This window comes from Muscardinus avellanarius (genome assembly GCF_963383645.1).
Source record: "Muscardinus avellanarius genome assembly, chromosome: 4".
NCBI classification, from domain to species: Eukaryota; Metazoa; Chordata; class Mammalia; order Rodentia; family Gliridae; genus Muscardinus; species Muscardinus avellanarius.
This window is the reverse complement of record NC_137789.1, coordinates 144,324,337-144,346,452: the sequence shown is the minus strand read 5'-3', so window position 1 is coordinate 144,346,452 and position 22,116 is coordinate 144,324,337. Positions and strand designations below refer to the sequence as shown.

General features: G+C 41.6%; 1 protein-coding gene across 1 annotated transcript in view; it reads right to left on the bottom strand.

The window, feature by feature from the left end:
- Positions 1 to 22,116, bottom strand: part of ACSL5 (acyl-CoA synthetase long chain family member 5) — a gene marked incomplete at both ends in the record, with an annotated part of 46,361 nt that overhangs the window by 2,848 nt on the left and 21,397 nt on the right. The window contains 15 exon segments of the mRNA XM_080694972.1: positions 2,157 to 2,273; positions 2,566 to 2,654; positions 2,929 to 3,001; positions 4,752 to 4,847; positions 5,346 to 5,480; positions 8,921 to 9,055; positions 10,169 to 10,246; positions 10,654 to 10,727; positions 11,551 to 11,602; positions 11,691 to 11,723; positions 12,192 to 12,370; positions 14,442 to 14,541; positions 15,981 to 16,082; positions 16,220 to 16,284; positions 21,046 to 21,151. Coding sequence (XP_080551098.1) covers positions 2,157 to 2,273; positions 2,566 to 2,654; positions 2,929 to 3,001; positions 4,752 to 4,847; positions 5,346 to 5,480; positions 8,921 to 9,055; positions 10,169 to 10,246; positions 10,654 to 10,727; positions 11,551 to 11,602; positions 11,691 to 11,723; positions 12,192 to 12,370; positions 14,442 to 14,541; positions 15,981 to 16,082; positions 16,220 to 16,284; positions 21,046 to 21,151 — 1,434 coding nt within the window.

Genomic DNA, 22,116 nt, shown 5'->3' with positions numbered 1-22,116 from the left:
TGAGTTAACTGTTAAAGTGATTAGTAAAGAGCAGCCTTTTATAACACTGGTGAGGAGACATATTTATTGCCTATATCCTAGGCTTATGAGAACAGAGGTGCTTATTAAACAACTTATGTTAACAAGATGACACCTACCTACATCATTAGGACCATGTTCTTAAAGGTTTCATTGAAAACCTTCTTTGAATCTTACTTAGATTTTTAATATTGAGCAAGAAAGGAGCTTTAGCCAGGCGTGGTGGCGCATACTTGTAATCCCAGCATTTGAGAGGCTAAGACCGGACAGCCTCAGCTACATAGTGAGGCCCTCTGCAACTCAGTGAGACCCGGTTTCAATACAGGGAAGTGGGTGTAGGTTGGAGGTCGAATGCTCCTGGGTTCCATCCCCAGACCCGCAAAAAAAAAAAAAAAAAAAAAGAGCTTTAAGATCTGGTTACAAGCCAGGTGTGGTGGCGCACACTCATAATCCCAGTACTTGGGAGGCTGAGACAGAAGGATCACAGGTTCATCACCAGCCTCAGCTACTTAGAGGTACCCTGTGTATCTTATTGACACCCTGTTTCAAATTAGGGAATAAAATATTGGGCTGGGTATGTAGCCCCCAGTCAGTCTGTCTCTGTCTCTCTCTGTCTCTGTCTCTCTCTGTCTCTCTCTCTGTCTCTCTCTCTCTCTGTCTCTCTGTCTCTGTCTCTCTCTCTGTCTCTCTCTCTCTCTCTCTCTCTCTCTCTCTCTCTCTCTCTCTCTCACACACACACACACACACACACACACACAGATCTGGTTACATTTTCAATCCCCCAATATATAGCAGACAAAACTTTTGAGAAAGGAGACTCTTTGAAACATTCCCTGTGGAGGTTGAAGGCTCCATTACTACCACGCTATAATTTTCTTTCTTCTTAGAAAAACAGAAGAGATTGACAGCAACTACTGCTAATTGTTTATCAGCAAGCCAAGATATACAAAGGTCTCTGTTTCTTGCATGAAGAGGGGCTGTGAAGATCACTAAGAGGCAAATACTAGTCTCTGGAAACACTTGCTTTAAAAATCCTTCTTGTTTGTTTTGATATGTCTTTATGAATTAATTGGGAAGAAATATCCCTTTAAAACCAAAGACAAAAGTTGTATACTCATGTAGTTATCAAACCACCATTTTTACCCATGTATGTGTGTATATATATTTGTCAAAATCAATCTCAATAATATGTCGTCTGAGGAGGGTAAGGGAGTAGGTAGTGGGCAGGGCAGGATCTGGAGAGAAACACACAAAGTGTACATTTCTATCACTTTGAGCCTCATTATGATATATAATTACAATGCACCAATAAAAGTATATTAGAGCCAGGCATGGTGGCACATACTTGTAATCACAGTACTTGGGAAGCTGAGACAGGAAAATTGCAGGTTCAAGGATAGCCTCAGCAAGTAGTGAGGCTCTCATCACCCTGGCAAGACCCTATTTCAAAAACAAAAACAAAATAGGTCTGGATGTATAGTTTGGGATAGGTTGCTCCTGGGTTCAATCTCCAGGACTGCACACCTACGTGCTGGCATGTGCATGCAAACACACATGTTTATTAGAAAACAAACAAAAAATACTTAATACTACAGCTCCCTCCCCTTTTCCTGAAGAAGTCACCTAATTTCCCTTGGCCATGAGCAAATCTCCATCGCAATGAAGCCATGCCAACTGTGAAGTCCAAGGCCCTCTTAAAGAATCTCACCTCCAGTTTGGGTCTAGAAATGGTACAGGTACCACTGACTACTGGCCTTGTATTTGATATGGAATAAGAAAAACCCTTCAGCTGCTCTACATCTTGGTATCTTCTATAATACTGTGGTCAAAATAGCAGAAGTAATGTAGCCTAGAGGAAGAAAACCTCTCTAGCTTTGGCAGCTTAATATGCTTTCTCAGGATCTCACCTTGTCGGTCCATGGAAGAGCTGTGACTAGAGCACAGATCTCCCAACTCCCCACCTAGGTTCTTTTCTGTTGTTACGTTTCTCTCAGCCAAAGGCCTAGGAAAATACAGACTGTTCCCCTGAAGCTTCCTCAGCTCATTGCACTGCTTGCATTTCTCTCCCTCTTGCAATAAAAAGACTGTTCTCCCAGTCTAGTAGCGTATAGTCCCCGAAGTTATGAAGACATACTCACCGGGAGCCAGCGCCCAATGTCTCCTGTGTGAAGCCAGCCATCCTTATCCAGGGCTTCCTGTGTCTTCTCAGGATCCTTCAAGTATCCTTGGAACACATTGGTGCCCTTGATGCAAATCTACACACCAGATGGAAAAGATGGTGATAACAGCAAAGGCTCCTGCTTCTAGCATGATAACTTTTTGAAACACCTCCTCTCACCTTAATCATGTGATAGTTTCCACTATAGAGTGAAAAGTACCATATTTGAGTCTCAGTTATAAGTCATATGAAAGCAAGGCTCAATGATAACTAATTCCTTGCTAAAGATCTCAAAGGAACCAGACCCCAGTTGTTTACAATTGTGTGTTCTTTCTGATGGAAACCTCCCACCCCCATGATTAGCTGACTACAGGGCATAACCTACCCACCTCTCCTTCATTGTTCACTGAGAAGTAGTTCATGTCAGCCACATCTTCCAGCTTCACATAATTGCAAGCCACAGGGGCTCCAACATGACCTAGAACACATGACTCTAAATCAGATGGGAGACCGTAAAACAGTGATAATTCCAGGCATGTTGCTGAGATATTTATGGAGCAATTCTGAAAAAAATAGGACTGAAAAAAATCATCTGGTACTAATGCTGGAGGGTCAAAATAAGCAACCTTGGATCCAAAGCTTGAGTTTGGTATTTGCCACATTGGTCTGGAACCCTGAGATAAGCCAAACTTCTCTGCCCTAGTTGAGTTAGAAGCTTTAATTACTTACTGTCCAGCAGACAGAGGACTTACCTGAGGACGAGTCCCCAGGCGATGTAATTGTACAGCCAGCTGTGCATTCTGTTTGACCATATGCTTCAAAAACCTAGAAGACCAAAAAAAGAGCTTTGAGATTATTTAAGATAAAGTATGGGCAGGTCATGCCTTATGGACAAGAATGAGGAAAGTAAGAACTGGAGGACACTTAGTTTCATAATACCTTGAATTCATGCCCTGGCCTCTAAGTCTTTACCAGGCTCACTCAAAACAAAACAAACAACCCAAAGATTTCAGAAACAGAACAAAGTATAGAAACTACACAAAATATGTGGCATTTCAAGTACATAATAAAATGTTAATTATTCATTAAGTGATATGCACGCCAATGGCAACTGGACTTAAACCTGGGCCATGAAGCACACGGAAGGAACTGAAGAAATGAAGCCGCATTTTTTAAAGAAAAATAGCTCCCGCCAGGCGTGGTGGCACACGCTTGTAATCCAAGCACTTGGGAGGCTGAGACAGGAGGATCACACAGGTTCGAAGCCAGCCTCAGCTACTTAGAGAGGCTCTCGGCAACTTAGACTCTGTTTCCAAATAAAGTATAAAAAAGGTCTAGGAGTATAGCCCAGAGGTAGAAAAGCAAGCCTCTGGGTTCCACAATAGTATCCAGGAAGAAGGAGGAGGAGGAGGAGGAGGAGGAGGAGGAGGAGGAGGAGCAGCTCCAACTTGAATAAAGAACAAAGGTTGAATTTTTTTCTGCACAGGGCCAGATAGTAAATATGTTCAGTTTTTGTAAGCTATCTGCTCTTTGTCTCAACAACTCTGCCAGTGCAAAGCAGCCAGAGGCCCCATATAATGAATGGGTATGGCTATGTCCCAAAAAAATGTCATTTAAAAAGACAGGCACAGGCCAGATATAGAAGATAATCGTGACTGGAGAGAGGCAGGTGGCAGAAAGGAAGATGATAGGCTACTGCCATGGTGGGTGTGGCCTGTGATAAGCAGAGCTGGAAGAGATAAGGAGAAAGGCTTAGAGAAGACTTTTCTGGAAGAGAGGGCAGGAAAAGAACTTTCAGATATATTGATCTTAGGGCTGATGGAAGGAAAAGTATTAAAAATGGCTAAAAGGATATTAGTTTGAAAAACTAATAGACTTCTAGCTGGCCCCAATATAAATTCAGAATTTTTTTTTAATTGTAGCTATATGGACAGAAGACATTCTCTAAGGACAAGCCTGTTCTTGTATTCTATTTGGTTTATGCAATGCATGGTTGTTAGAGTAAACAAATTAGTTGTCCATTAGGGGGTGAAGTGAGACAATATGATAATATCCACCCATGCCCAGGCCTTATATACATCCCCTTATACACATGGAGTAGAGGTAGAAATGGGAAAAAATGTAAAACCATAAGATTACCAGAAAATAAGGGCAAAAGCAGTCTTATGAAATAATGATTAGAAAGTCATGTCTAAGCAAATCAAAAACCACAAATAGGCGGAGACAGGAGGATCGCAAAGGTTCGAAGCCAGACTCGCTGGCTTAAGAGACCCTATTACCAAATATAATGTAAAACAGGTCTGAGAGTGTAGCCTGAAGGTAGAAAGGTTCCATCCCCAGTACCACCAAAACAAAACAAAAAAAGATAAGAGAAAAGGAGCAACCCTGACAGGTACTGTTTTGAAAGGGTATTTCAGAACACTGATTCCATTTCAATGAAGATTTCTACACACAGAGACATAAAAGAGGTGACTGGTAGGATGTTTTCTAGTGGCATTCTCTTTGGTACTTTTCAGTTGTGCTTTCATTTTTTCTTTAAGCAGTGAGATCTATTTGTGTAAAAGTAAAATCTTACCGAACATCCCATTGCCGCCCGGAGGAAGTTCAAGACTGGAGTGGAGATGGGGGCAGCTCCTGTGATCAGGACTCGAACTCTCCCACCCAGGCTCTCCTGTTCAGTAGAAACAAAGGACCTGCTGAAATAGTTTCTCTTGGCTCCCATTTTCTCTACTGTAAAGTGGGTAGAAAAGCCTACCAGTGCGGTTATCAGAATTAAACTAGAAAATTTGCAAACATTTAGAATAAGACTTGGCATCCTAGAAAAGCACTAAAAATCAGTCATTATTGACATCACTAACCATGCTGGGATCAGAACTTGCATTTTTCCCCCCAAAGTTCCTCAAATAATTTGTATTTTGGGGCCCTTGGAATAACTTAAAATCTCAACAGACCATGTAAGAGAGTAATAGAAGATACTAATATCTAAATAAATTCTTTCATGCTTTTTGACCAAATCTCTTTTAGTGACATCATCACAGAAGAAGAATCTCAAGATGTGAATATACACAGAGAGTCCAAGGGGCTCTCCAGTTATTAAGGCTCAAGCACGAGAGGAAGCACAAAGGATGCTGAGCACTGGGCAGCTCAGTATTTTCCTACCCCACCTTACCTGGATCTTCCCAAAGATGAGTTTGTCCCATATGCTGTCACGCCTGATGATACCATTTTTCACTTCACTGAATTTACTGGAAATAGCCAAATTCAGCAAGAACTTCTTCAAGGGTGTCTTAGCTTCATTTTGTACCTGCAGGGTGATAGTTTCTCTTGGTTGGATTCCTACCGGAGATTCTTACCAACCCCCTTAGTTAGTAAGGTATCAATGATGCCTTCTAAAAAGTGTCTCGCACTCATGAACCGGGTTATCAAATAACGATGATCCCAGACAATTATGGCCTCATTCAGAAAGCAGGAAAGCTAATATATTCATACTGAGACCCAGCCTTCCCAGATTTCTGGTCCTTGGCAAGCAACTTTGACAATTGACATAAACACAAGGTGAACAAAGAAAGACTTTTGAGCTTTTCACTGGATTAAAAAAAAAATGGGTCATGGTAGCACACACCTGTAATCCCAGTAATTGGGAGGCTAAGATAGGAGGATCACAGGTTTGAAACCAGCCTCGGCAACTTAGTGAGACTGTCAGCAACCGAGTGAGACCCTGTTTCAAAATAAAAAATAAAATAGGACTAGTGGTATAGCTAGAGGTAGAATGTTTCTGGGTTCAATCCCCAGTACCATCACACACACACACAAAAAATCAAATATCAGATTAAGAAATAATTCAGTAGGTACCCTCCCTTGGGACTTTTGAGTTAGTTAGTTGATCAAACAAATGCTTAGGTGTCTGACTGTGTGTGTGTGTGTGTGTGTGTGTGTGTGTGTGTGTGTGTGTGTGTGTGGTACTGGGGTTCCTGGAAGCCCTTCTACCTCCGGGCTACACTCCCAGGCACCTATTTTTTATATTTTTATTTGGAAACAGGATCTCTTAAGCCAGCGCAGCTGGCTTTGAACCTGTGTGATCCTCCTGTCTCAGCCTCCCAAGCGCGGGGATTACAAGCGTGCTCCACCACGCCCGGCTTAGGTGTCTGACTTTTAAAAATAAATACCATCTCTTCCTTCAGCCTATCTCTATCATGTTTCTGCATTCACTACCCTGGGAAAATTACTACCTAGCTCTTTATCAACAGTACCTTTGGCCACACCATATGAAACCCAAACAAATTTTGGTACTTAGATCATGTCTCACCTCTGGGCTTAACCATTTGGCATCATCCTCTCAGCTCATGCTATTTTCCTGGGCTTCCTGAGCCTGGCATCATTGTGACACCACAGTCTACCAACCACACTCCTGCCAAAGGAAAGCTTCCCAAGTATAGCTCAGAGAAATCCCTGTATCTCCAAAAATAAAGCCTACACTCCACATTCTAGCCCCCGAGTTCACACTACTGAAAGAATCAAGGAAATCAAAGTTCTTCTCCATTGAAAATGTGAAGAACGCCCCCCTGCTATCATCTATGTTTACACTTCTATTTCTCAGCCTCTGGACAATCACTACTGTTCATTTTCACCTTCTGACGCAAACTATGCTCTAGGCTCTAGGCAGCCACTCATACCTTTAATATTGTTTTACTAATACTTTGCCATCTGTCTCTGGGATCAATGCTAAATGCTGCGTGCACTGTGCCAGGCTTGAGATTTCTGTCAACCGTAAAAGATTTACCATTCTTCAACAGTCAGAAGACTTGATCTCTTTCTAGCAAGTCACGGACAAAAAGAATTACAGACTCATGCTAATGTAGGCCTCCATTTTATTTTGTCTGGTTTTATTTTATTTTATTTGTACTAGTGATTGAACCTAGAGGCATTTTAACTTTGAGATATACCCCCAGTTCTTCTTTTTTTTTTTTTTTTTTTTTGGTGGTACTGGGGTTCCTGGAAGCCCTTCTACCTCCGGGTTACACTCCCAGACCTATTTTATATCTTTTATTTGGAAACAGGGTCTCTTAAGCCAGCTTTGCTTCGAACCTGCGCAATCCTCCTGTCTCCACCTCCCAAGCGCAGGGATTACAAACCTGTGCCACCACGCCCAGCTCTTTTTTTTTTTTTTAATGCTATCTCATTAAGTTGCAGAGGCTGGCATTGAAGATGTAATTCTCCTGTCCCTGCCTCCCTCCCAAGCACTGGAATTACAGGTGTGCGTACCTCACCCAGCTTAGTCCTCCACTTAAAAAAAAAGTTCCAAAGCAAATTGTTTATTAAGTATTTCAGTACCATAAGATACTACATAGTAAAACATCAGCTCATGAGTACAAGAGAAATGACAATTTATATTTTATTTATTTTTATTTTTTTGCGGGCCTGGAGATGGAACCCAGGAGCATTTTACCTTTAAGCTACACCCCCTGCCCTATTTTTTATTCTTTAATTTGAACCAGGGTCTCACTGAGTTGTAAAGGGCCTCACTAAGTAGCTGAGACTGTCTGCGAACCGCAATCCTCCAGTCTTCACCTCCTGAATGCTGGGATTACAAGTGTGCGTCACCATGCCCAGCAAATTTAGAATTTTAAAAAGCGTCATTTCACACCAGTGAAATTACAGACTCATGCTAATATAGTCCTCTATTTTATTTTGTCTTGTTTTATTTTATTTTGTCTTGTTATGTTTTGTTTTATTTTATTTGTACTAGTTTTATTTTATTTGTACTGGTGGCTCACTCTTGTAATCCCCGCCCTTAGGAGGTGGAGGCAGGAGGATTGCGTTGGTTTGAAGCCAGCCGTGCTGGCTTAAGAGACCCTGTTTCCAAATAAAAATATAAAATAGGTCTGGGAGTGTAGCTCAGAGGTAGAAGGGTTTCCAGGAACCCCAGTACCACCAAAAAATAAAATAAAATAAAATAAAATAAAATAAAATAAAATAAATAAAAAGCATCATTTCGCAAAACCCACTGAGCAGGGATCAAGGGCAGGTAAAAACACTATGAGACAGCTCTGATTCTGGCCCTTTTCTTTATCAGATATGACTCCAGTAAGTTCACCTTCAAAGCTTGGTTTTCTCATCATCAGTTAAAGATAATAAAAGTGTGATTTACTTGCTTTTGTAAGAACTAAATGAGAGAACACACCTGAATGTGAATTCAGCAAGAAGCTCCATAACCAGCACATATAAACTGGGGTAACAGCTTCTCAGTAAGTGGGCTGACGACTGAGGCGTTCCCCAGGTCTCAGAGTCAAGCTCTTCCTCAGATGAGTAATTAGTAAACTTATCCAGAGAAAAGGGGGTGTCATTTGTATGGTTTCTCACAGCCCCAGTTGTAAATGTTGATTTAAAAAGATTCTTGGCCAGGCGTGGTGGCGCACGCTTGTCATCCCAGCATTTGGGAGGCTGAGACTGGAGGATTGTGGTTCATGGCCAGCCTCAGCTACTTAGTGAGGCCCTCTGCAACTCAGTGAGATCCTGCTTCAAAGTAAAGAATAAAAAATAGGACTGGGAGTGTAGCTCGGAGGTAGAATGCCTCTGGGCTCCATCCCTAGTAGTGTGTGTGTGTATATATATATAAGATTCTAGGGAAGGCATTGGAGATGGAAGACGAGCTAATTTTTTGGCAATCCACAGTCCCTCAGAGCCTTTTGCTTAGGTCTCAGGTGGTCACCCCTCATCTACTACTGGAAGAAGCAAGGTTAGTACCTTATCATAGATCCTGTTAAGGAGCCGAGGCACTGTGGGAAACACTGTGGGCTTCAGTGTCTTCATGTCATCTGGCAGTAACCGGATATCTCCTTGGAAGAACCCAACTTTGCATCCACAGGAGAATACAACAGCCTGGAAATAGACAGAAAGGAGGCTTCTAAGACAACTTCCTATCTCAGATGGGAATGAAGAAATGACATTCGGTCCATAGATACTTTTCTCTCTACAGCACTCCCTTTCCAATTCAGGTACCCAAAACTCTGAGAGCCTTCCCCAACAATGGATAAAAACTTGTTTCTGTTGAGGTGGAAGAATAGATAAGACAGACTATTGGCTCTCCCCAACGCCGCCACAGCTGTGTAACAGACCAAGGCGCCATCTTCCACAGGACACTGATCATTATGTTAGAGAAAACACTGCCAATTAAACTAAGACTTGCCTTCCATTGTCAGGCCACCCAAGTCTCGAAGCTCTTAAAATACCTTTAAAAGATTTATTAAGAATAACTTCTTAATTCTATTTTATTTTTAGTCACATATCAGCACTTTAGACCGATGAATGGAATCTCACCTTTTAGCATGTTATGCATCAAACAACTATTAGCTGAATAAAGGATGGAGAGGAGGGGAGCAGAGAGATGACTTTCCCACTATACCACCTGTGTTTTTGAAAGACCAACACTGCTTTTTGTTCTCAATTCAGCCTCCGAGTAGCTAAAGAGCCTGGAATCCATTCACAGGACCGCCCTGCGCACACATCGTGCACGGATACCACCTCACCACTCAGATGTAGTGTGAAAATGCTCCTGGGGATACCTCACACCTTACCTGGATCAAATGTCCCTTTCCTACACCTCTGCGTGGAGAACTACCTTTTCTCTAACCCTAGACCTTTTCAAAAAGTCTAACCAATATAAAGTGAAAGGGAAGGTATGATGTCTTATGAGTCAGTTCAGACTCGAGGGCAGAGAGAGGGTAAGAAGCTCACTGGGCTTCTGTGCCCCTGTGAGGATGGGAGCAACGATCAGCCCCCCTGGCACAGGAGAGTCAACCGAGGAGGCTCTGCAGCAGCTCAGGGATGCTGCCAGGATTAGGAGACCAGTGATCCGACTCCATACTTGAGCCTGACATGGTAGAGAAAGGGTTTTAAAGTGCTGTGTCACTGGCTCGGGAAGAAATAACGAGTGGGAGGCTAACAAGTTGGGACCCCTTTTTCACATACCTGTTAGGAGCATGGGCCACTCACCTGGACAACCCTCTCAAACATATGAGCCAAGGGCAGGTAGGATATGGTCACATCTTCAGGGGTGGGCTGGAAACTGTGCTGTAGATCAGGCACAAAGAGGAGACAACAGTGGGTCAATGCCGACTTCTCTTCCAGTGGAGATTTAAAAACTACCTCTTGTCAGTACTGCCATGTGTGATACTTTATAACTGTATGAGTTGATTTCAACTGTATGGAGTGTAGAGATTTTCATTGATTCAAAAGGCTAAGGCTTGAACATGTATTGTCTTGCAAAGACTACATCAGTGTGTCCATGCTCAAGCCTTTAACTTGTGTTTATTAATTCTCTCTCTCTCTCTCTCTCTCTCTCTCTCTCTCTCTCTCTCTCTCCCCCCCTCCCTCCCTCCTCCCTCTCTCTCCCTCCCTCCCTCCCTCCTAATTATAGGGTAAAATCTCATAACTGGTTCACATTTTAATGAGGGCCTCTGTTTCAAGTGACCACTGACCTCCAGACCCTTGAGAAAAGCAGCAGCGTTTGAAGCAATATTTTGATGGGTTAACATAGCTCCTTTGGGGTCACCTGTAGAAAATAAGAGATAGAGAGAAAAAATCCTTTATGTATATAATAGGTAACCTTTAGCCTTGGAAAAAGATTCATTTGGTTGTATTCCAGAGAGCCAAGAGTTTTTTCCTGTCACTGTGTCTTCTTGGGATGGTATGTGCCTCTTTTTAGAATTGATTAATGCCCCAGAGATTCTACTACTCAGTTCGCTGCTGACCTTTTGTGTCACCCAGAGAACAGCCATGATCTCAGACAGCAATGTGGTTAAAAATAAAAATTCAAGTAAACCCCTCCTGTGCTTTTCATATGTTTGAGACTTCAGATCTAACAATATTACCTGGTAATATTGCTATAAACCTTGCAAACCAGGCATACCAGAATGAATTTGAGTATAATCTAGCATGAGCTGCATGAAAAATATTAAGCATTCTACTGGATGGTGAGAAGTAGGGCACAGACAGAGCCATCTGTGGACGTTTGTCACTAAGCCATCTTGATTGAATAAAACCATCCCAGTGGTGTTCAACTGAGAGAGAGGTAGGTTGGAGAGAAAAGCTGACTTTCTGACACCACCTTTAAGACTCCTGAAATCTCTAACATATATATATATATATATATATATATATATATATATATATATATATATAATATACCTCTCTGTGTATTCAGAAAAGTTGATTTAATTGTGCCTGTGCATTTCTATTTGTTAACCAACACTCAAAAGCCTTCGACTGTAAGCTGCTAAGGATGGAGGGCTCATGGTAGCCCCCCATGTGACCAGGGTCTCAAGCCATGTTTCTGGGTGACTATGGACTCTGGCAGGTCTTTGTGGGAAACTGACCTGTAGTTCCGCTGGTGAAGCAGATAATGCTCAGATCCTCTGGTTTGGGAGGCTGTAGGAAGAAGCACGGGGCTTAGTCGACCATGAACTTGAAGAGCTGGCTAAAGAGAGACTCAAATTTAAGCAGAAAAAAAACTTACCACAGGTTTTCTGAAGTTCTCTTTTCCTAGATCCTACATGAAAAGGAAACCAAGAAAAAATAATAATAAGACATTCATTGAAATGAACAGACTGACAACTGTAGCCCTCTCTCTTTTCCAAAAGGACACCTCTCTATTGAAATCTATTCAAAATCCCAGTCTACATTGGGCCCAATATTTAAACATAATGGAAGCGTCAGGGAAGAACATGAAGTTTCTTCAGAGTAGCTTTAGAAGCCACATCCTCAAAAAACTGAACTCTGTATCCCCACATTCTCTGCTGAGAGGTCCATGGCGCTGGCCACAAAACTCTGTCCTCCACTGCATGGGTTCCCAGGTTGCCTGAAGGAAACTCTTCTTAATGCTTCTGAGCAGGAGTCTAATTTACTCCTTGAATTCCATCTGCAGAAAATAGTGGCCCTGGGGTTCTGTGTAGATGCCCTGCAAGTCGCTCAGAATGCTGGACCAGCCTTCAAACGGCGAGCTCTTTCGGACTCATACCTCAGCATCAAGCATGGATAAGATCTCAACCCCACACTTCTCTCCTCTTTGCTTCAGATCGCCATCACAGGGGTCCATGAGGATGATCAACTTCAGGCCTGGGGTGAGGCCCTTTTCCACATTCCCTAGAAGAACTGCAGCCTTCTGCGGTGTATCACAGATGACTGTGGGGATGTCGGCTGAAAGCAGAAAGAGAGCCAGAGGTCACACTCCTCTGCTGCCAAGTGCCTGTTTGTCTTGTAAGGAGAAAGAGAAAAGTTCAAAGCTAGTGGGCTCTCCAAAGGAGATTACACCTACAGATCAGAGTTAAAGTGTAATACCTGAAACATTCCACTGATAATAAATGAACTTTCTCGGTACAGGGGAGACTGAGGCAGGAGGATCGCAGGTTCAAAGCCAGCCTCAACAACGTAGTGAGACTCTCAGAAAACTAGCAAGACTTGTTTCCAAATAAGAAGTAAAATCAGGCTGGGGGCATAGCATAGAGGTAGGAAGCCTCTGGGTTCAGTCGTCAGTACCAAAATCAGATCAATAAATGAACTTCTGTGATAATTAGTTTTCTCACATGATGCCAACACATTTCGCCTTTTCTAGAGGGACTGTGAAATTCTTTTTGCTTAAGAAAAGTCATTCAGAAAACATATACAGATCACTGAGGCATGGTCCTGTCAATACCCTTCGTTTTGAGAAGGGGAGTAGGAAGCAGAAAGGAAAGGTGGGGGGGGGGCAAGTGGAATTTTAGTAAAAAAGCATTTTAGGGTTCTAAATGTTGGCATTTTCTATGATACTGGTTTGTACAAATAGAAAGCTCCTGGTGTCTACTGTTCACATGGATCTACTCAATCCACTAATTCTGTAATATAAAGTAACATCTTGGATATGTGAAGGGGCTGCTGCTTGTTCACTGAATTGGGAACTGTTTAGAAATGGCCATCCTTTCTACAGATTCACCATGGGGATTGGTGCTTGTTGGGTAAGTGTACTGACTTGAATTTACAAAGGGCAGGAAATAAAATCTGAGGCTCCAAAATGATTTCTTTGCTTAGGCTTGCTCTATAGTCATTTATTTATTTATTTATTTATTTATTTATTTATTTATTTATTTATTTATTTATTTTTGTGGTACTGGGGATGGAACCTAGGGGCTTTTTCTACCTCCAGGCTATACTCCCAGACTTATTTTTATACTTTATTTAGAAACAGGGTCTCACTAATATACCAGTATTGGGAATGGCCTAGGAAGATTTGAGAAAGTTCTGATTATTAATACATTTCAAAAATTGGATGAGGGGCAGATCTATGAAAGGACTTGGTTTCTGCCTAGAAGCAGGCAACTATTCCAATGTAAATTAACCTGGCTAAAGGCAAGTCTATAGGAGAGGGGAACTAGGACTTCCCCATCCTGTCCTGTTCTAAAGACAGGTTTACATAATAATTGGATAATCTAGCTAGGATGGGAGGAGGGAGTTCTACCATCCTAGGTGAAAGGAGACACCTTGGCAAGTAAGGGGAGGAGCTTTACAGGGAGTTTTGACTATGTCAGAATTACATGAAACAAGTTGAAGGTCATGTGTATAGAAAGTCTCTTCCGTGTTTTGTACTTACGGTGATTTCGTTTGAAGCACCCCCTCATGTTACTGTTACTGTCTTCTGTATTTCTCTCTTTTTAATAAACTTCTTTAAATCTGCAGCAAGAGTCTGGGCTATTGCATATTTATCCTTAGCTCAGGACAAGAACCTGCGCTTTTTGTGTTTTGAGGGAAATTGTGTCTGGGAGCCTAACAAAGGTCCCTGGGAACAGTTTCCCCAACCGTAACCATTTTCTCTCAAAACTGTAACAAGTTGCTGAGAGCCTCACTAAGAAGCTGAGGCTGACTTTGAACCTGTGCGATCCTCCTGTCTCAGCCTCCCAAGTGCAGGGATTACAAGCGTGTGCCACCACACCTGGCTTAATCCAGTGTCTTCCAAGTAAGTAGTCATGTCTTTCAACCACATTGTCACCGTACATCACCCTGAAGCATTTCATTGAGCCTTTTATCTAAGACTATCTTTGCCTCTGGGTTTTTTTTTTATAATTTCAATATAAATTATACCTAAGTACTACAGGGCCAGAAAGACTGAAGTACTTATTTTATGCCTGCGGGCATTTCAAGTCTGCTTAAACAAAACAAAACATAACAAAAAGCAGAAATTGAAGAATTATTCAGCATTAAGAAAGACTCAAGTTGTAATGTAATAGCAATATTTTACCCTTGTTGACAATATATATAATGGCTTCTGCTCCCAGCGTGTCGTAGAGAGGGACAGCTACCATAGAGTATGTGTAACAGGCCAGCTCGGAGATCACCCACTGTTGGGAGAAAAGTCAAATCAGTCCTGAAAGATGTCTTTGAAAAGTAGTTAATTCAATCCTTCAGCCAAAATATGCTCATTTGGCACATTTTATGTTAAAAAATAACCACTGTGGGGCTGGCCTTAGGGACTGTCACTGATACTGTTGTGAATTATTTAGTTAAATAAGTGAGATAATATGGGCACAAAGATAACCGCAAGACAAAGGTAGACCAGAACATGAAGGCAGAGTGTGGTCAGTCCCACCAGTAAAAGGTATAGAAAGAATTTGGGGAGCGATAGGGAGACAGAGATCACTTTCAAGAACAAGTATATTTGGGACTCTTTCAAGGAAAGTGATGGTAGTTGGACAGAGCTTTAGAAGGCTAGTGGGATTTGGTTGTGGAAACAGAGGTATATAAGGCTTTCAAAGAAGGGAATGATAGGAAAACATGATGCACTGTGCATACACACAAACAAACATAAAGAGCAACAAGAAACAAGATTGGGAAGATAATTCAGAATCTGCTAATGGTGTGCCTTAAATGTCAGTCTAAGAATTATAGACTGAAGTTTTTCCTCTCTCTCCTGCCTCCCATTCATATTGAACCCCTAATTCCCAAGGCGGTTATATTTGAGTTAGGACCTTTAGGAGGTAATTAAGGTCAACTGAAATAAGAGTGGAACCCTAATCCAATAGGACTAGTGTCCTTGTAGAAAGAAGAAAAGCCATCAGGGAAGTATGTCCCCAAAATGATAAAGTAAGGCCTGCAAGACAAGGAGAAGAAGCCTCAGGAGAAACCAAACTCTGACACCCTAACCTTGTATGTTTTGTTACAGCAACCTTAGCAGACTAATACATTAGGGTTGGCGTTAAGTTCCTAAACTCAAGTCAGGGAACCTTTCTTTACTGAAGCAGAGTGTACAAACAAGGAGTATGCAGATTTACCTAAAAGTTCAGCCTGTGATTTGGGAGATTAACTTAAAATGACTCTGGTGAGCCTACTGACCTGTGAAGACTTTCCCTTAGGCTATTGGGTGTAATGACTTAAGTGGAACTTGGAGATAAGCTTCATTCCAGTCATCTTAATGTGTAAAGTGTACTTCCAACATACTCTGGAAAGACGGCAATGGCCAGACTCAGCAGCAACAACTTGCCTAGGTTTACTAGCTCAAGCACGAGGTGTACAATACTAACACAATCTTTCCCATAAAACCTTCAAGATTATTTGGCAGTCCCTCATAACACTCTTTATCTCCTTATATAACAATCAGACTGACTGAAATGATCCATGCTAACATAGAAATAAAAGTCTAAACACTCAGACTAGGGCATTCAACCAGAAATTATGGAGGCTCTGAGTCATAAATCTTGCAAGCAGAAGAATAAGCAGATTTTTAAAAATCTCTGTTAAATCATTAGCAAGTGTCTGAATGCTAGTCAATACATCTGGTTACCTCTGGCCTGTTCTGAGCAAAGATGCCAACGAATTGGTCTGGTGATGGCTTATATCCTTTGTGCAAGAGACAGGAGCCCAGGTACTCTGCTCGATCAGATACCTGAAGAGAGAGAGAGAGAGAGAGAGAGAGAGAGAGAGAGAGAGAGAGAGAGAGAGAGAGCGCGCATATTAGTTCTGAGTAATACATTATCAAAAAAAAAAAAAAAACCAACAACTTTCTAAGACTTTTTGACTTACCTGTTTGTAGGATATCCATCTATAGGGCTGATTTGGTTTTCTGTATCCCAAGCAGGGACCATTGTCTAAAAACATAACATTAAAAGAAAATAAACTCCAGTTGCAGATCTCTTGGCTTAAAGAAGATAAAAGGGAGGATTGAAAAAGGCCAAGATGCAAAGGTAAATCCAGCCAGAAGATAAGCTCTTATTTGTCCAGGAAATTCAAGGGTAGTAAGTACGTGGTTCTCAAGGGCAGAGAGTCCTATAAGGGACAGTGGACACATTTAGAAAATGTTATGAAGCAGAGGTAGTCTGGCATGGGATCTGTGACTTCCATGGCGTATTCAGAGAAAGCCATCAGTGGGGACCAGCACATGTAATACAAACAAAGAGAAGCCTACAAGTAGCCTGTATTGAATATGAAGATTGAGCTTCCCTATAGTAAAATAAATATATGCTCATAAAATATAGACAAAATAATATGATCATTCTTATCACAGAAATGCCATAATTAATACTACTTCCCTCATCAGTTCGTTTATATACTTTTATATAGTTCTGTTCATTCACACATTGAGACTGAATAATTTGGTATCTTTTCTTCCTCAATTTGACATAAATATTCATGTATTATTATTATTGTTGTTGTTATTGTTGTTATTATTATTATTATTATTATTTGGTGTGGTATTGGGGATGGAACCCAGAGGCATTCTACCTCTGAGCTACACCCCCAGTCCTATTATTTTTATTCTTTATTTTGAAACAGGGTCTCGCTAAATTGCAGAAGGCCTCACTAAGTAGCTGAGGCTGTCCGCAAACCGTGATCCTCCTGTCTCAGCCTCCCAACTACTGAGATTACAAGCGTGCCATCATCCCTGGCTGTATCATTCCTCCTCTGTGAACATTTCAATGGCCATCTATTGTCTGTTATTGACTTTATCTCACTGTGATTATTTACATTCTTTCCAACTTCGGCACTCTAAATAATGCTAGGATAAATATTTTCAAAATGATAATTCTAAATTGAGAATATTTTTCTAAGACAGTGTCCTAGAATGAACAGAGTAGGTTGGGAAGGGAGAGGGGCTTTGGTTACTTCACCCACTCTGCTTGGTGGAGTTGTTGTGATCATTTGCTTTTCTCCTACCAACAACAGTATATTTGTTTTTATCACACTCTCAAAAAAAGTAAATAGTGTGTGTGTGTGTGTGTGTGTGTGTGTGTGTGTGTGTGTAGGGGCATTCTACTGCTGAGCTACACCTCCAGCCCTATCTAATTACTTATTTTTAAACGGGAATTTTTAAGTGCTCAGTCTGGTCTGTGATCCTCCTGTGTCAGCCTCCCAAGTGCTGGGATTGATTACAGGCATGTGTCACTGGGCCCAACTTTAGCCTAAGTCTCTCTGAACAGCTAATGAAGTGGGATCTTCTCCCTTATTGGTTAACTTTTATTTATGTTCATGAATAATCTGTTTATGTACTTTGCTTGTTTATATGAGGGTGTCTTCTAAGAGACTTAAGGAAGTACTGTTAGAACACAGGCACATTTGCCATTGACATTTTTGCAATTTCGTGTCTTACATTTGACAATAAGAGAATTAAACTTCTAATCATCTAAACTACTCAGTCTGATTTAAAATTAAAATAAGTTTTGGGAGGCCTACTTACTAAAGTAAATAATTATCTCAGCTCTTACAGCTAAGCCAGGGTAAGTGTAGAATCAAGCTGAGGAACAGCCCTAAGTGGCCGAGGCGCCTCCCATCTGAGCCAGAATGAATTATAAATGGAAAAGGAGACGGGAAGGAAATTTTATAGGGAGGATTTAGCCAGATTGTAGAGGAACTGCCAGGAGGAAGCATTCAGGGGAGGGTTACTAGGAATTCACCATTAAATGACAGAGGTAAAAAAGGAAGAAAAGCAGGAAAGACAAAGGGATTCTGATTAAAGAGATACAAAAAGACCATGGAGCTTTTCACAACACAGGAAACATTAGTACTTTCTTTTTTTCCCCCGTTGAAACAGCTGCACTAAAGCCCTGAAAGTCAAGTGCGCCTTAGTGTTTCGGAAGCTGGTAGGTCCAGATCTACCAGTTGGTTATAGCCACTGCTCCCCCTGGGCGGGGTGTGTTCCCCTGATGGTCGACCAATGACAGCGCTCACGGGGCGTGTTTCCCTGGTGGTCGACCAATGACAGCGCTCGCTGAATGCAGGGTACTTTAACTCCTTGGGTCTTCCAAGGACTGGCAGCCCCACTTTGTTCTAAGAATTACCAAAGTCTGGACAGCTTCCTCATGCTTGCCCGGTAAGTGCAAGTGCTGGTCAATGTAGAAGAAATAAACTACGTCTTCTTATCACTTCCTTGCAGAGGCCCCTGGCCAAGGGGACAAGGCAAGTAATTGGCCTAGTGGGGCAATGACTCAGATCTCATTAAACTCTGCCCGAGTCAGTTGCAGCCTATTAACCAAGTCCTGACCAGGCAATGACCTTGCTTCTGATTAACTTGTTCAACTCAGACCTGGTGTGGTTCTGAGGCATGGCCATCTCCAGTGGGCTCACCACAACTTCAGGACAGAGTAGCCACCTGAAGCTAAATAGAATTTAAACTCTGGTATGCAGAATCCGTGGAAGTTTGCATTTTTAACACACCCTGCTTCGGGGTTATTAGGTCTTATCATCTGGGATTCTGATTCAGTGGAATTTCAGTGAAGCAGGGGATAGATATTTTAAATAGCATCCCCAGGTGAGAGTCAACAGAGAGGAACTTCTGGCTATATATATTCCAGAAATTGGATTCAATCCCAGCTAACACCAGAAGAGAAAATTTTCTTCTATGGAAGCAGCCCAGCCATTTCTTAAACCTGTTTGCACAAAAATCCTTTCTCTCTGTCTCTGTCTGTCTGTCTGTCTGTCTGTCTCTCTCTCTCTCTCCCTTTCTCTCTCTCTCTCTTTCTTTCATTTTTGTGGTACTGGGGATTGAACCCAGGGGCATTCTACCTCTGAGCTATATATCTCCAGACTCTGTGTGTGTGTGTGTGTGTGTGTGTGTGTGTGTGTGTGTGTGTGTGTTTAAAATAGTGTCTTACTAGGAGGTTGAGAGTCTCACTACATTAGAGGCTGTGATTCTCCTCTCTTAGCCTCTCAAGGACTAGGATTATAAGTGTGTACCACCACACCCAGCTTTGTTTAAATTTTTTTGAGATGGTTCTCCCTGTGTTTGCCAGGCTGGCCTCAAACTTGCAATCCTCCTCTCCCAGTCTCAAGTAGTTGAGATTCAACCATGCACCACCATGTCTGGCTTATGAAGCTATTTTAACATTACTGCCTTAATTTTAATTTCATATTTAAAAAATTCTAAATGAGCCAGGTGTGGTGGGGCATGCTTGAAATTCCAGCATTTGGGAGGCTGAGATGGGAGGATTGTGGTTTGTGGACAGCCTCAGCTACTTAAGCCCTTTGCAACTCGGTGAGACCCTGTTTCAAAATAAAGAATTAAAAAAAAAAAAAGGTTGTGGGTATAGCTTGGAGGTAGAATGCTGCTGGGTTCCATCCCTAGTACCTCAAAAAAGAAAAAAAAATTGAACTATCTCATGTGCTACATATTACATGCAAAATGATTTGTCTTCAGTCTCAATAACAACATAACAACACATGCTTAATGAATAAAACTTCTAAAAACAGAAAATCCCAAAGGAAACTGTACTATTTTAGTCATCCTCTATCTTAAGTTGCCAGAGAAGTAAAGAAACTAACATTCCGTTTGTTCCTTCTTAGTCACTTGTGTGGAAGTCTCAATGAATTTTAATTCGGATCCAGAAATATTAAGTACAGGCTCCCATAGATATTTTCTTTACAATAAACATTTCATTGCCTAGATGAGTGATAACCCTTATAAACCACTTAAGAGCTAACCTAAAATACAATAATCAGACAGACTTAAGTGTTACTATCAACTCCAATACTTTCTAGTTCTATGGCCTTGGAAATATCTTTGAACCTCGCAGTCTCTGTTTCCTCATCCGTAAAACTGGGGGTGACAGTAATGAACTCCTCGAGCTGAAGGAAGGGTAAGTAGATGACATATGTGCAGTTCCTGTTGCATAGTTAGCGCTCAGTAAGAGTTGTCTACGGAGATGGTCACAATTACAGTTAACAGACAGAAGTGAAGGAAGGGAAGAATAAGGGGCCACACAGCCCAACTTACACCTGGCAGAATGTAGCCCAGAAGAAAGGTATGAAGTGAGCTGTATGCCCATGATTTTGAAAGAAAACGTGTGTGCCTAGCATTGTGTTCAGCGATAAAAAATACAGATATTTAGGGCTTGATCTATTCCAAATTAACTTATCAGAGCCCATTTTATGTTGTTTCTAAGTCTAACCAAAGAAAATTGCTTTATCTGATACTAAGAGTGGAGGCATGGGCCAGGAGTGTGGTACTGGAGTCGAGTACGGATGAGAAGTTAGGAGCCGTGTGTGACGGCGAATTCTCAGTTTCTCTTTTCCTAAACAGATGTAACCTACTAATGAATTAGTTCCTCAGCTCTTTCGCACCATGGCAGGGCAGTTTCTTCTTGTGTTGTGAGAAACAGATTCTGAGAGGCAAAGTCGTTTGTACCAAGTTACACAGATAGAAAAAGAAGAAGCAGGTTTCAAACCCACATCTGTCTCTACACATTTCCAGCACCTATCTCCATTCTGTGCTAACATCACGCCAGCTTTGCACATTGCAGTTCTAGGTGTACCATGGCATCTAAACAGCTGGGGTTTTAGAAATGAGATGGGAAAGAAAAGGGTGGGACAGACCCCAGCCCAGGTCCTCACAGGTGAGGCCAGACTGCCAGGCTTACCAGACGCAGCAAGTCCTCTCTGGAAAATCTCATACACTGTCTTGGCGTCTGAGAAGTAATAACGCATTAGTTCGTTCTTCTGGTTAGCACCCTTCCGCGCTCCTCCCTAAGATAGAAGACCACATTTAGGCCAAGTCTGAGTCACCTTCTACTCCTTCCAAAATCTTTATGGGTTAAACTGAACAGAACATAAATGCTTATGTCTGAGGTCACAGGGATGTCTTTTTACTATTAAATCCCTTTTTTTTTTTTTTTGCAGGTCTGGGGATGGAACCCAGGGGCATTCGACCTCTGAGCTACACCCCCTGCCCTATTTTTTATTTATTTTATTTGAAACCGGGTCTTACTGAGTTGCAGAGGGCCTCACAAAGTAGCTGAGGCTGTCCGTGAACCGTGATCCTCTGGTCTCGGCCTCCCAAATGCTGGGATTACGAGCGTGCGCCACCACGCCCAGCTTAAATCCCTTTTTTTAAACGGCAAAATTGTAATATGTTCACATCATAGAGATTTTGGAAAATATAAAAGAGTAAAAAAAAAAAGACTTAAAATAATTTTGAACTGTAAACCAACCATCCAGAAACTGGTCACAATTACATTTTGGTAACATCCTCCCAGCATACACATGTACCTGTACATATCTTTATATGTACAGAAACATATACAGAAATATCTTACATACGCATATATGTACAGATACAAATATAGAGGAGAGATTATGTGTATGGTTTATATCTTTTAAAAATATTAAGTTAGCCAGGCGTTGGTGGCGCATGCTTGTAATCCCCGCGCTTGGGAGGCGGAGACAGGAGGATCGCACCTGGCTGGCTTAAAAGACTCTGTTTCCAAATTAAAAAAAAAAAAAAAAATAGGTCTAGGAGTGTAGCCCGGAGGTAGAAGGGCTTCCAGGAACCCCAGTACCACCAAAAAAAAAAAAAAAAAAATTAAGCTTAAATGTACTGTGTATATGTACCTGTACATATACAGAGGAGAGATTATATATACAGTTTTATATCTTTTAAAAAAACCATATCAAGTTTAAATACACTGGATACATATTGTATTTCCCAAGCA